Here is a 14,813-nt window from a genome sequence, read left to right as displayed (position 1 = left end):
GTGTAGAATTGGATAACACTGACTGTAGGCCTGGGTTTGAGTGAGAGCTCTGCAGCTTACTAGCTCTTTGGATAATTTACTTTAATGAGCTTCAGTTTCCTCCTCCATACACTAGGAATAATAATTCCTACCTCATAGGTTGTGAATTAATAATGGATGTAACATGCCTGGTACATAGTAGGCATTCAATAACCAGTAGATATTTATTGATTAAATTAAATTAGTGTTTATTAATTTAAAATACTGTCTTACTTCATTGATAACTTTGCAAATAAGATTCAGAGTCTCTGAAGAAATGTTTTGGCTATCCAACGAAGCACTGGATGTATGTTATTTCAATAGTTTATGTTACCTGGGAGAATGGGTTTCTTAGGTCCCTGAGTGACTCATGTTCTTTGATAACTATTTCACCAAAGGGAATGAAACAGCTTGCACTGGTGCCGAAAGGAAAGCCATAGGATCCTAATGTCAAGGGCAGGGTGGCAGGGTCTGACAAAGCCTACAAAAGAGAGTGAAATGGAAAGGCCAGAATAGCCCCTTCCTCCTCCAGGTGGGAAAAAAATGTCATTTAATTGGGGAAAGAGTCACACATGTAGGTGAAAAGACAACAGAAAAGAAGAATCAATAGAGGTGGAGATGAGTTTAACTGGGTTTGTCCTTACTGCTAAAAAATGTGAGAACTTATTATTTATAATCATCTTGGCATCATTATGCAGTTGTCAGTGTCATCTTTTGTCAGGTGTTTGCAGAACTCTTTCTAAAATGTTTGCTTCCCTTTGGTGAAAGGAAGGAGAAGAGTTTTGTCAGCCCTCTGTTGTATTTCCAGCTCGTCAGGATTGTGAAGAGAGAGAATATCTTGTCTCGTGGCTCCTCTCGGTGTCCTTTCTCACGCAGCCTTTCTTAAAACACGGGAAGGGACAGTGCTTTGCTGCAAATTGTACAAACAGGATGCGTTGAGATTGGCTTTGCCTTACTACACTGTTGGTGCATTTCACTAAACTCTAGATTTTTTCCCTATTCCTTTATTTATTTAGTCTAGTGACTTTTATTTTTCTTTCTATTTGGGAGGGAAAAATTGTTTTGCAATCCCAATTATAAAGATATAGTCTTCATATTTGATGAACAACACAAGAAATATGGTGCTAGATATAAATGAATGTTAGTTAATAATCAGCATGATCACTGTAATGTCATTTCAACACTTTCTTTCCCCTTGGTTCTTCCTTTGATTTTTTTAAATTTGCAGTTACTTGCTTTCAGTGTTATAAAGGTTATCCTAAAGAGTAGAAATCAGAGTAATAACATATATCAAAAAAACCAAGATGCAATACAGTGGTGTTAATAAGATTAGTCGTAGCTTATAATTAAGGAGGGCTGGGACTTATGTTTTAAGCTGTGGGCATTATTTATTCTCTCTCTCTCTCTCTTTCTGTCTCTCTTTCTCTCTCTCTCACACACACACACAGACTCATTCACTTGCAAAGATAAAATTTCACAGATAAAGAACTGAATCTTGGAGAGCTGAGACTTGTCTAAGATCAAACAGCCGGAAAATGATGGATCCAAGAGCGTGGCCTTTCAACGGCCTTTACATTGTCATTCACAGGGAACCACTGAAGGACTGTGGTACTGCCTTGAAGGGAGGGACCTTGTCTTATTCTTCTTTGGACCCAGCTCCTAGCACAGAACAGAGTGGAACAAGGGGTGATGTAACTAGTGCTTTATTTTAGGAAGATAAATCTGGCAAGGATGAGTGGGATGAAAAGAACAGGAAAAGACTGGTGGCTGGAGAACAGTTAGATGGTACTGCAGTAATACAGAAAAAAAATTAATGAGATTATGAATGAGGGAGCGGCATTGGGAAAGGAAAAGAAGCCATGAATGTGAAAGGGATTTAGGAATAGTGAATCCATGGGACTTGATAACCATGTGCAGGCAGTGAGGGGTCCAGGTCCTCTGATGAATATTCATTCATGTAGCAGATATTGCTTGAGCGTCATCTGTGTGCCAGGAACTATTCTAGATGATGGGATACAACAGTGAATTAGGGAAACAAGGATCTTGCTTTCATGGAGCTTATATTCTAATTGGAGGATGTATTGGTCAGGGTTCTCCAGAGAAACAGAACCAGTAGGTTATATGCATCCCACTATATTTATATATATAAATATAGATAGATATTTTTCAGGAGATTGGCTTATGTAATTGTAGGGGCTGGGAAATCTGAAATCTGTAGGGCAGACCTACAGGCTGGAAACTGAGCAGGAGCTGATGCTGCCATCTTGAAATAGAATTTCTTCTTTCTCCAGGAATTCCGTTTTGCTCTTAATGTCTTTCAGCTGATTGGATAAGGCCCACCCAGATTATTTAGGATAATTTCCTTTATTTAAAGTCAGCTGATTGTAGATGTTAACCATCTCTACAAAACACCCCTGGATTACTGTTTGATTGAATAACTGGGCACTGTAGCCTAGCCAAGTTGACACATGAAACTAACCATCACAAAGGAGATGTAAGAATGACCAGTGGATGGAGGGAAATAACTCAGGCTGTTATTGACTAACCACTGGCTTCTGTGGATTGGAGACTCAGGGAAGGTTTCTCTGCGTGAGCAGATAGAGCTCCATCTTACAGATGAGGCAGCTGAGACTTGGGGTTACCAGGTGACTTATTTAAGCTAAAACAGCTAATGATTGGCCCTGCCGTCTTTCTGACTCCAGCATATGTGCAGAAAACACAACAGAGGCCTGCCTCCTGGGAACAGTCAAAGGGACCAGAATGTTGACTTCTTTCCCAGAAGGGACACCAGCTGGTAAGCAAGTTCAGATTAGGAACTTGTTTCCTGAGTGCACAGCCTGAACACAGGGAGGTGCATATTGCTTTTGGCGGGGGTGGGAGGTGGCTTCATCCAATGTCAGCCTCTCCCTCACATCTCTCGTGGCCCTGGGACTGGCCTTCTTTCCGCTCAGCCAAGGGCTTTTGTATGAGCCAATCATTCTGCCTGAAATACCCTTCTCCCCTCCCCTTCAAGTGGATAATGTCTGTGTACCCCTCAGACCTTAGTTTTGGCACTTTATCTGGGAAACCTTCCCTGAGGACCCAAACTAGGATAAATCTCCCAGTTATAAGCCCCCTCAAGCTCCCTGTCATAACATGGTACTTAGCACTGTTGACATTAAATAGTTTATTTATATTATTTTATTAATGTCTGCGTCTCCTGTTTTATACCCTAAAAGAAGGAGCCAAATCGCTATCACACTGATTCCTGGTGCTGAGCAGGACTCTTGGCATATACTACTTGTTGTTGAATGCGTGGATGAAGGAATGAATGAATGTGATGTATGGCTTCCAAGCGCTAAATCTGCAGGCTTTCCACACCACAATCTGGGCACATAATGACACACCCAGATTACTCCTGTCCTTTTTCTAATCCCTAATCTGGTCATATCCTGTATATAGCTAATCCCATCCTTGGCACATGGGTTCTTTTCAATTTCAGTTTAAAAGGTGGCACTTCCTGTACGCTTCTCTAACGTGGAGGTCCTTTTTCAGCATTTGAGCCTGAAGCCCTCTAACACAAAGAAAACTGTTAGAACAAAAGAAGACGAAAGTGAGAGAGAGTAGAAGTTTTCCAGGGTAGTGCACCACTGAGGAGAGAGAGAGTCAGGCGTGGATGGAATGTCCTAGAGAAGCCCTCATACTTAAGACAGACAGTTCTCTCTCTTCTTGCCCCAGGCGAGAAGTTCTGACTGCTTCTGCCTGTGGTCTGGAGTCTTGTGAGTGAGAAGAAAAGCTTCGGACTTCCTGGTATTGCTGAGTCGGCTCTTGTAAGCCAAGTTGAAAGAAAGTTCAGTTAGGAGGCCTTCCTGCACCTACTAAATGCCCCCCTCATCCTGCCCCTCAGATGAAGGCTCCCAAGGGCTGGTACATGAACGTGGCAGTAGAGTTGAACACATCAGGAAATGTTACAGTACCTTTCGCTCGGCTTCTGATTTGACAACCAGCGGCCATAACAACTTAAAATGTCATTTGTGTTGTTAAATGCTTCCAGGAGCTCTTCTGCCGTTTTATGTTAGACCCTCAAATATTAATGGAAATGAGCCTTTATTTTGCAGTTGTCTTCTGGCTGTGGGAAAAGAAACTTTGGATTTATTTACAAGTAGCTTCTATCGAGGTGTCCTGAAAGGTCTGTACCAGTGTCTCTACTTGCATTCTTTCTACGAAACCTTCTTCCTATTGAGAAAGAGAAAAATCTCTCAGTTTCTATGTTCTCTCCATTTCTGAAACTTGGAAGATTCGGTTTTCTATCCTATAGGACACTCCTGGGATCCAGACCAATTTGGAAATCACCACAGGGTATAGCAGGAAGTTGGCCCAGGAGGTTAGGAGATAGAGGTTCAAGTCTCGGCTTTGCCACTGAGCAGCTGAGTGACCCCGGACAGGTCTCTGGGCTGTAGGGGACTAGGTAGTCTCTGCAGTGACTGCCACTCTAAGATGTATGGTTCTCATTGCAGGCATCTTTTCCACAAGTCCTGTGTTGACCCCTGGCTTCTAGACCATCGCACCTGTCCCATGTGCAAGATGAACATTCTTAAAGCCCTAGGGATCCCGGTAAGCACAGCACAGCCTACAGCATCGTCATGTCTGTCTTTCTGCATTACTCCCAAAGCAGGGAGAAAGCATCATCCCTGGATTTTCTGTGTCGCCTCAACCCCATAGCAGTGATGTCATCTGACGAGGTCCCAAGAGTACTCCCGTGTCCAAAAACACTTCTCCTCTCACTTTTTCTGAATCTGAGAACATCACAACCCTCTCACCATGTCGATTTTCTTTGTCTGTGAGTCAGGATCCTGCTTATGTAGCTCACGGGCTTCTCATCTGGGCTGCAGTGTGTGAGTATAGGCGGGACACCAGCAGAGGCTTGACCGGCCAGTTGTGCATTGATTACCTCTTGTGTCATTACCCCTGCACTGTCCTCAAGGAGATCTGCATGCCACACTTTCTGATGTTGCCCCACAATCACCTAGCTCTCAGAGGAAAGGAGCTCTTCCCAACAATGGGAGGGGAAGACAGCTGCTGGGAATCTGGCTCAGAGCCCCTGCTGAACTCAGATCTCTGTGGAGAACTTGAGTGAGCAGGAAACCAGAGCCAGAGCCACTTAATTCTAGTGCTTCCATCAAGCTGGTCCCCTCAGTTATACATTTTATAAATTTAGTCTCTTCCCCATTGCAGAGAGAATCCCACCAGCTGGCTGGCTTGATGCTGCAGGAAGACTTTCCCAGGACCATATCAAGTGAGACACCAGCTGCTGTGGGGAGGGCAGAAAGCAAACCAGGCCACCAAATCTGAGGGCTGCACAGAGAGATATGAGAAAAACGCAGGCACTGTCTAAAAGAAGCTAGACAAACAGGGTCCAGAAAGCAGCATCTCTCCTTCCCCCCCAACTTTGTTGCAGGCTCCCTGTTGTCACTCCTCACTACTAATGGCAGACAATAAAGCGAATGTCAATAGTCCCAAGATGTCACTGAAGAAGGAAGGATCAGATCAGATATCAAAGGTTTTCTTTAATGCCAAAGGGCTAATTTTCCTAGGAACATCAGAGTGACTCTGTTGGAGAAGGCACACCTGAAGCATGATGAGGTCGTGCATTGGCTGAATTTTCTACCCTGTACTAGCTGTCCCCATGCCAGCTGTATGCTGATTTTCACAGTTGATACACCAGACACAAATCAACTTGTGTGACTACATATAGCTCTGAGCTAGGGTTGAAGAGCCATGCATTAAATTTTCAGACCAGAGTTGTAAATGCATAATGCATTCAAGGTGAAAATCAATTACAGTGAACATGAAACATTAGAAAAAACCCAACATCTCTACCAGATACTGGTGACTTCGGAAATTGAACTAGTGTTTGCAGTTTTCACATTTATGGCTGTAACTAGTTCTTACAAGGGAGAGGGGAAATATATGTACGTGTGTGCTTGCATGTGTATATGTATGTGTCTTTGGTCTTCAGAATCTTTAAAACACTCACAATTAAAAGTAGACAGTCACATCGTTTGACCTAGTTCCTATTGCTCAGGATATTTTCAAAGCTCCTAAGTGTCGATCCCAGTGTTTCTTGGTTGAGAGAATGAAACCAAACCACCCCCAGTGGTTAAATTTTGTCCTAATAGCATTTGACTCCAGACTTTCCCTGGGGAAGTATAACTTCTCCAGAAGCTACTTGTAAATGAGTTGAGTTTAGAGCTATTCATTGTTTTTAAAATACAATTATTGGGTGGCCTTTTGGCTTATTTCCAAAACTAATAACATTTTGACTTTTACCAGTGGGCATTCTGGCTTGATGCCTAGCAAGTCTGGATAGGATTTTACTTGGCACACTTGGCACACTTGACTTTCAGAAAAATAAACATCAGTAGCATCTTTTTGATTTTGTCAAGGATTCTTAAAGGCCAGCCGAACAGGAACATGACATACATCCAAGCTCCCCCCAGAGAACAGAACATCCTCCGTGAAGAAGATGGCACGCGTAGGGTGCTTCTTCTCACGAAGCACCAAGGCATATGGCTACCCTCCGTGCCTTCCTGAGGCTTTTCTGGTTTTTTTCCTAGAGCATGATACTCAAGTCTGGATCTGGGAGGAATGTACCCCACTCCGTCCTTCGCCGTGGGGTAGCGCCATGCCTAAATTATACCAGAGAGATGAAATCTTCACTCCATTCTTATAACTTTCCATGTCATTGGACAAGCGCCCAGCCTTCTCAACTAGAAAACACTTCCTATAGCTAACTGAAACCTTTCTTATGTGGCATAAAGAAATTATTTTACAATTTTCCTAAATTCCTTATATTCCATTTCTTCTTAATCAAGGAAAATTGAAGAAATCCTGTCAGTCTGTCTTATAATTGGTGCCTGTTGGTCCTTATGTCTGTGTCCCTTACACGTGCTAAGTACTTAATAAATGTTTGTGGCATTGTAGGCCTTCAGAGTCTGAAGGCTGTAGTCACAGAATCTGATTCATGAAGCTCACCTTGATCTTCCTTTGAACAATGTCCACTCAATTACAACCAATGATTTGGTTGTAATCCTGATCCACTGGATTGTCCAAATACAAGTGGTGAGGTTTTTCTGTTTGTTTTTGTTTTTAACTGAGTATCCTTATGCTTGCCTGTGCTGTAAGGCAAATAAATATAAGGTGAAAGCTAAGAGCTAGGGACATTTTCATTTTGTAAGTGGATTTCTCTAAAATGAGCTAAAGAATGAGAGCATAGTTCGCAGATCACGAAATTCCCATTACAATGCGATCTTTTTCCATTATGTTTTGCCAAGAGAAGTAAAATCCTGAACTGAAAGGGGAGAAAAAAGTCCTTTATTGTCAGAAGTGTTTTCATCCCTTTATCTCCATTACAGTACTTCACCCTCCTTTCTCTCCAGTCAGGCCTAGGCGAGTCTTTATAGGATGACAGAACACAGGTTTCCGTGAGTACTCCTATAAGATACCATATAACCTGGGCCTTTCATACCCCAACAAACACCTGCTCCTGTCACTCTTATCCTGGTATGAATAGGATGATTGTTATTGAACAGAAAATCCAATGTAGCTAGTGTATTCACAAGTCCCTATCTATTTAGCAGTTGGGTTTTTTTGAGGACGTTCCTCATGCTAACTTGAATTTGAATACCTATACCATGTTCACTTGTAGATGGTATTTGACATCTTTTACTAAACATTATGACTATAATTTCTCTTAGAGGTATATAAATTGGGTTTCTTTTCAAAATATTATTCTATTTGATGAACCACTTAGAGTAGATATAAACTGTGAGGTTGTGTAAGGATGGTCTATTAAATATCATATCTAAGCCAAATTATTCATTCCTGCTACCATTAACAGTCTCACTGAGCTAAATAGCTCTTTCTCTTTCCCTCTCCCCCCTCCATTAAAGATATAATACTGTTCCCACTAGTCCACAAAGTAAAAGGAAACACGCCGCATCATAATTAATCAAATAATTTTTTTTTTTTGCTGAGGAAGGTCTGCCCTGACCTAACATCTGTGCCAATCTTCCTCTATTTTGTATGTGAGTGGCCACCACAGCGTGGTGGTGTAGGTCCGCACCTGGGAACCAAACCCGGGCCGCCAAAGCAGAGCGCACTGAACTTAACCACTAGGCCACAAACAATTTTTTTAAAAAAAGAAAAGAAAGAAAACAAAGGAACAATATCAACAAGAAAAATCAACATTTTGAAAAATGTCAATTGTTGATGCATATATGATTGCATTCAGGTGCTTATGGCTGAAAGAATAAACAGCACAGTGTCCTCATTGTGAAGTCTTTCCTCCCTGATATCCCACACCCAACTGGTTTTGCTTATAAGCATCTTCACATAGTGTGTGTCGGGGGGAGGACTTACTTCTCCTTCTACCTTCCTGGGTTGTCCACCTGGGGCCCTGTAAATTAGACTCATAAAAGACAGATTAATAAGAGAAAATCAAACAAGTTTATTAACACATGCATCGCACATACACATGGGAGCACTTAACAATGAGTAACACAAAGGAGTGGTTAGAACTTGGGCTTACATACCATCTTAAGAAAAGAATAAGAAATTTTCAGAGAGGTGACAACACAGAAGAAAAAGGCTTTGAGTTCCTAGGGCAGCAAGTTATGGGAAGGTAAATATAAGGGGGGAAGCTAATGGCAGACAAGGGCATGTTAGTAAGGTTTGTTTGTACAGATCCATTTTGGTGTCAACTCCCAGTCTCTGGTCATAAAAATGTTCTTCTTGGTACAAGGAGTAGGGGACACCGTTACAAATTTATGTCCTGCTTTTAGGCAAAGAGGGGAGGGCGGAGAGCATTTCTTTATCTGCTTCTTCTCAGTTGTCTTCAGCTCAAAATAATCCTATGCCAGTGGAGCATATTTTGGGGTGGCGTATTCTGCTACCCTTGAATAGCATGCCTTACCTTTGTACAAAACTTGACAATTTTTAAAGTATTTTCTCAAATCCTCCCTTAATTGGTCTAGTGCTGATACTAACATTCCTAAGTTTTCAAAGCAGTAAACTGAGACTCAGATAAGATTTTCAAATCAGTACTTACTAGGCACTTAATAATTTGTCAGGCACTATGTGAGGGCTTGGAATTCAAGATCTATATAATGTAGTTGCTTCACTTTAAACAGCTTGTGTCTCACTTATATGTGGGATTTAAAAAATTGAACTCAGAGAAACAGACAACAGATTCGTGGTTGCCAGAGGCAGGGGGTGGGAGGTAGACAAAGTGAGTGAAGACGGTCAAAAGGTACAAACTTCCAATTGTAAGATAAATAAGTGCTGGGGGTGTAATGTACAGCATGGTAAGTATAGTTAACAATAATGTATTGTGTATTTGAAAGTTGCTAAGAGAGTAGATCTTAAAGTTCTTATCATAAGAAAAAAAAGTTGTAACTATGTGAGGTGATGGATGTTAACTAAACTTATTGTGGTAATCACTTTACAATATATACATATATCAAACCATTATGTTGTATGCTTTTAATATAATTTTACATGTCAATTATTTCTCAATAAAACTGGAAAAAAAAACTTGTGGACTAGTAGAGTGAGACGAACACAGTAACAACCATAACAGAGTGGGAAAAGTGTTAGAGTATCAAAATGACCACCAGGGAGGGAGAAAAGGTGCACCTACTCAGAAAAGGTGACATTTGGCCAGGGAATTGAGGGGTGATTAGGAGTTCACCAGGGTTAGTTTGAGACCCTGTGATGAGAAAGGGGAGAGGGCTGATTGGGGCAGATGTCATCCTGAGCAGAGGAACAGCATAAGTAAAGCACTGAGATAGGGAATAGGTGGTATCTTATGTGTGTTTCCAAAGGCCAAGGTGAGGCCAGAAAAGTAGGCTGGGGCAAGGCTGTAGAGTGTCTGTTTTGCCATGCTAAGGAGCTTATAATTCATCCTTTAGGAGAAAAGAAGAATCATAACTGTGTTTTTACAAAAGAATGTTTTGGTGAGAAAGTGGAGAATGGAATATTACTGGGGAAGAAACTGAAGGGAGACTGATAAAGGGGAGAGAAATGTTAATAACATACCTGCTCATGTCCAATATCACAATCAGTAAATTTGGGGGATCGGTCATTCAGTGAATTGACTTTTGACAGCTTGAGTTTCAATAAATTGTCTCCCTTTCTATAGAGATGGAGAAGGCAAAAAGGAGAGACAATACAGAGAAAAGGGAATGAGCTGAATTTGAGGATTTGTGGGATGATGGAGATTTCCAAAGACAAGTGTGGAGCTTAGGAGACTGGTTGAAGAGCAGAAAACCAGGACAAGAGTCCAGCTCTTTGAATTTCTTGCCTTGTGCTCCCAATGAGTCCATGAGTTGTAGATTTTCTCTCTTAATGAACTTTGAACACAGTGTAGCCATTGTGATATTAATTCAGTCAATGTCAGCCCAAATTCTCCTCACCCAATCCTGCCCATCCTGATCTGTAACCATTGGCAATGCAAAACCGTGTAGTAATTATCATCACGCAAGGCAGTGTTGATGTTCAGACCAGAGAAAACAATTTAATAGCTATTCTAAGTATTTCTCAAAACCATATCTCTCTACCGTCACCTTTAAAAATAATTTTTATGAATTTGGGTAGAGGCATAACAACTAAAAGTCATTTAAAAAGCTGTTTGTGGAAGAGGTATAAATATATTCAATATCACTTCAAACAGGAGAACTACCAAAGAGTAAAACTTGCAAAGTTGGCCAATAATAGAATAGTCTACCAAAGCTGGCCAACGTAGGCTGCCTTGCAAAGCAAAGAGCTCCCATTTCTATGTTGTTCAAGTGGAGCTGTCAGGGATATTGAGGGGAAAGAGTCTTGCAATGACTGGATAATTAAACTAGATGGTCTCACTCTAGTTTTATGATTCTAAGATTTTAATTTAGAGGAATTAACAAATGTATGATCAATTGCATGTTGAGTAAATAGGACTTTTTTCTACAGCTGGTTTTTTGGCTTATGTTGAACAACAACAACAAAATAGCCTCACCCTGTGCTTTTGTGTGCATGTTTCTGTGTATATGTGTATCTCTGATTAACAGTTCACAATGAGTCAGATTCTATCCCCATCTTGTGTCATCAGTGCATTTGCAAACAATGCATGGGTCTTTGGGGGTAATTATTAGGCTGTCAGCTACTTCCTATATGAGTAGTAAACACTGTATATAAGGAAGGGCTATCATTATAAATAAATGTTATTCCCCTTGAGTAATTATATTAATATTTGGATATTGCTACTTTTGGAATTAAAACCTTGTGTTAGATTTAAATGGAACCCTTGGAAAGGAAATTTTGGAAGATGTTTTCATGTTAATTACAGAAACTATATGTGGAATATTTTTAAATAAAATGGTTCGGGAAGAAAACAGTAAAGAACTTGGTTTTTCATGGAGACAAAATATTTAGGCTATAGACACTTCATCTCTAACTTGATGACATACACTAAGACGAGATCTTTTTCTACTCCTGGCAGCCCAATGCCGACTGCATGGACGACTTGCCCACCGACTTCGAGGGATCTCTGGGAGGTCCACCGACCAACCAGATCACCGGTGCGAGTGACACGACCGTAAATGAAAGTTCAGTCACTTTGGACCCTGCTGTCCGGACTGTGGGAGCCTTACAGGTGGTCCAGATTACAGATCCCACCCCACAGGAGGGAGAAATCATCTTTACTACCAACAGTAAGTTCTGCTGAGCTTAGAAGTGCCATGGTCAAAAGGGCCATTGCCTCATGGGAATTGGAAAAAGACACTTTTCCTCAAGAAGAAAAGAAATTAAATGAGTATAACACTGCCAGGCTAAATAATCATACCTGACAGGCCTTTAGAAGCCCAGCTCTTTCCAGAGCCAGCAGGGCAGACAGCAGACCTGGCTCTGTCTTGCCTGCCCACACACTGATACCAGGGCACACACCACAGCACTGCAGGTACCCCCATGGTCCCTGAAGTGGGTAGGGTGGTGGGTTTGGCTTCTGAGAGTGGAGGGCAGCTGAGGAAAGCGACTGCAGGGTATACTCAGCGGAGGGGAATAGGGCCCAAACCTACTCACTGTGTTTGTGTGTGTGCACATGCGTGTGTGTGCACGCATGCCCTTGAGCCCTCCTGAGTGTGTGCATGGCTGTCTGAGCTGGTCTGGACTGCATGCAGGAGGGTGCTCTCCGTTGTTACTGCAGGACTCAGATGTAAATGGCACCCCTTTAGATGGGCATCTTTGCAGTACAACCTAACCCCCTAGACACAGTGGCACATTAATATATCTTTTGAGTTTCTTCCCCATCTCCTGCATGGACTCTAACTAAATACTGTTCTGTTTGATGATAGTTATAAAAATATTAAAATAGCTGTTATTAAATAAACTGTTATTAATAAAGCTGTTATTAAATAAATTTAAAAAAATATTAAAATTAGCATCAAAATTGAAGCTAAATCCTAAAGCATCTACTCTTCATTCTAACACAGTAGATAGAAAAGCTTCAAAAATTCTAAGAAAATCAGCCTGCAAATTAATTTAGCTTGAAGGTTTAAAAGGGTGGGTTGATATTGCAATTTTTAAATAAGGTATATTTTTTCCCTAAATGGAAGTAACCTATTAACTATAGAAAATTTGGAAGTATAGACAAGCAGATTAAAACATTTGGGGATATTTCCTTTTAAGTTGGCCTCTTTTTTATATATTTGTGATATTTATAGAATTTGTAAAGTCATTCATGCTGAAATTTCAAGATATGAGTTTTTCTGATGAAGAAACTAACAGTCCTCATTGTTGAAAGATTGAGAGATGGAGAAAAGAATTAAAAAATGCAAAAATCGCTTAGTACCCCACTACCCAGAAATAAATGCTCTTAACATTTTGGTGTATTTCCTATAACCTTTTGTGATATAGTTGAGACAATACCATAGGGGTTGAACATTGAATACTGGAACCATAGAACTTGCACAGGACCTCAACAAAGTAACTTCAAGTGGAACTTGATGGTAAATGCCCATGTAGGGTTTATTGGTTTTGGGTAGGTAAGAGTTTTAACTTTGAAAACTTGACTTTCAGAGGCATAGGGACCTCAATATTGAAACACTGACCATTAGACATTAAAAGTCCTTAAAGATAGATTTCCATCCCTTTGTTTTGAAAGTCTAGGGTGGTACTGTCTAGTATTAATGTAATGCAAGCCATATGTAATTTTAAATTTGCTATAACCACACTAAAAAAATAATAAATGGGTGAAGTTCATTTTAATAATATATTTTATTTAACCCAAGATACCTGAAATATTTTATATTCTTTTTTTATACTAACTCTTCAAAATCTGGTATTTTACATTTACAGCACATCTCACTTACATTTACAGCTGCATTTCAAGTGCTCAGGAGCCACATGTGGCTAGTGGCTACCATATTGGAGAGCACAGATCTAGAATCCTAGTAATTTAGGGATAAGAGAACCTTAAAAATCATTTAATCTTTACCATGATAAGCTTCTAATTTTTTTTATTGATGTTTTAATAGTTTATAACATTGTGAAATTTTGGGTTGTACCTTTTTGTTTGTCTATCACCATATATATGTCTCCCTTCACCCCTTGTGCCCACCCCCTACCCCCATTGCCCCTGGTAACCACAATACAGTTTTCTCTGTCCATGTGTTGGTTTATATTCCACATATGAGTGAGATCATACAGTGTTTGTCTTTCTCTTTCTGGCTTATTTCACTTAACATAATACCCTCCAGGCCCATCCATATTGTTGCAAATGGGACGATTTTGTCTTTTTTTTATGGCTGAGTAGTATTCCATTGTATATATATATACCACATCTTCTTGATCCAATCATCAGTCGAGGGACACTTAGGTTGCTTCCACTTCTTGGCTGTAGTGAATAATGCTGCAATGAACATAGGAGTACATAAGCCTCTTTGGATTGTTGATTTCAGGTTCATTGGATAGATTCCCGGTAGTGGGATGGCTGGATCATAGGGTATATCTATTTTTAATTCTTTGAGGAATCTCCATACCATTTTCCATAGAGGCTGCACCAGTTTGCATTCCCACCAGCTGTGTATGAGGGTTCCTGTTTCTCCACATCCTCTCCAACACTTGTTGTTTTTTGTCTTGGTGATTATAGCCATTCTAATGAGCCTGAGGTGTTATCTTAGTGTTGTTTTGATTTGCATTTCCCTGATGATTAGTGATGTTGAACATCTTTTCTTGTGCCTATTGGCCATCTGTATATCTTCTTTGGAGAAGTGTCTGTTCATTTCCTCTGATAAGCTTCTAATTTTTACCATGAGAAAACTGTGGCCCAGAGGAGTAAGTAGCTGAGTCAGGTCAAACAATAAGTTCTCTTTTCAGAGTACAAGGTGGTCACGTAATTTTTCCATTTAGTGGACATCTTCAATTACCATCAGATATATCACCATTAGTGGTCTCAGTGAATTATATTAGAAAGCCTGATAAAATTTTGCTAGCGGTTCAAAAACACTGAAAGCATGAGCTTTTTTTGAGTCCATAAAAAGAACCAAATCAAAAATGGGTCATTTTCCTTGCAATAAAATAATTATTTGATTTTTAAGGGAAAATGTCATGTTAGATTCTTTATTTTGAAAAGTGGCTACATACTTGTTACATTTCAGTAAAGCCCAGATAACAAATGAAAAGGCAGAGTTTGTGGGTTAAAATACATCTGAAAATGAAATGGAAAATTATGGTCTGTATCCATATAATTCACAATCCCCAAACTGTTTTTGCCTAAAATAGAC

General features: G+C 40.3%; 1 protein-coding gene across 1 annotated transcript in view; it reads left to right on the top strand.

The window, feature by feature from the left end:
• RNF150 (ring finger protein 150) overlaps positions 1-14,813 on the top strand; it is a 246,556-nt gene that overhangs the window by 187,421 nt on the left and 44,322 nt on the right. The window contains exons 5-6 of the mRNA XM_058550117.1: positions 4,515-4,611; positions 11,534-11,744. Coding sequence (XP_058406100.1) covers positions 4,515-4,611; positions 11,534-11,744 — 308 coding nt within the window. The remainder of the gene's footprint in view (positions 1-4,514; positions 4,612-11,533; positions 11,745-14,813) is intronic.

This window comes from Diceros bicornis, chromosome 11 (assembly GCF_020826845.1).
Source record: "Diceros bicornis minor isolate mBicDic1 chromosome 11, mDicBic1.mat.cur, whole genome shotgun sequence".
In the NCBI taxonomy this organism is placed as follows: Eukaryota; Metazoa; Chordata; class Mammalia; order Perissodactyla; family Rhinocerotidae; genus Diceros; species Diceros bicornis.
This window is presented reverse-complemented; position numbering and strand designations above follow the sequence as displayed.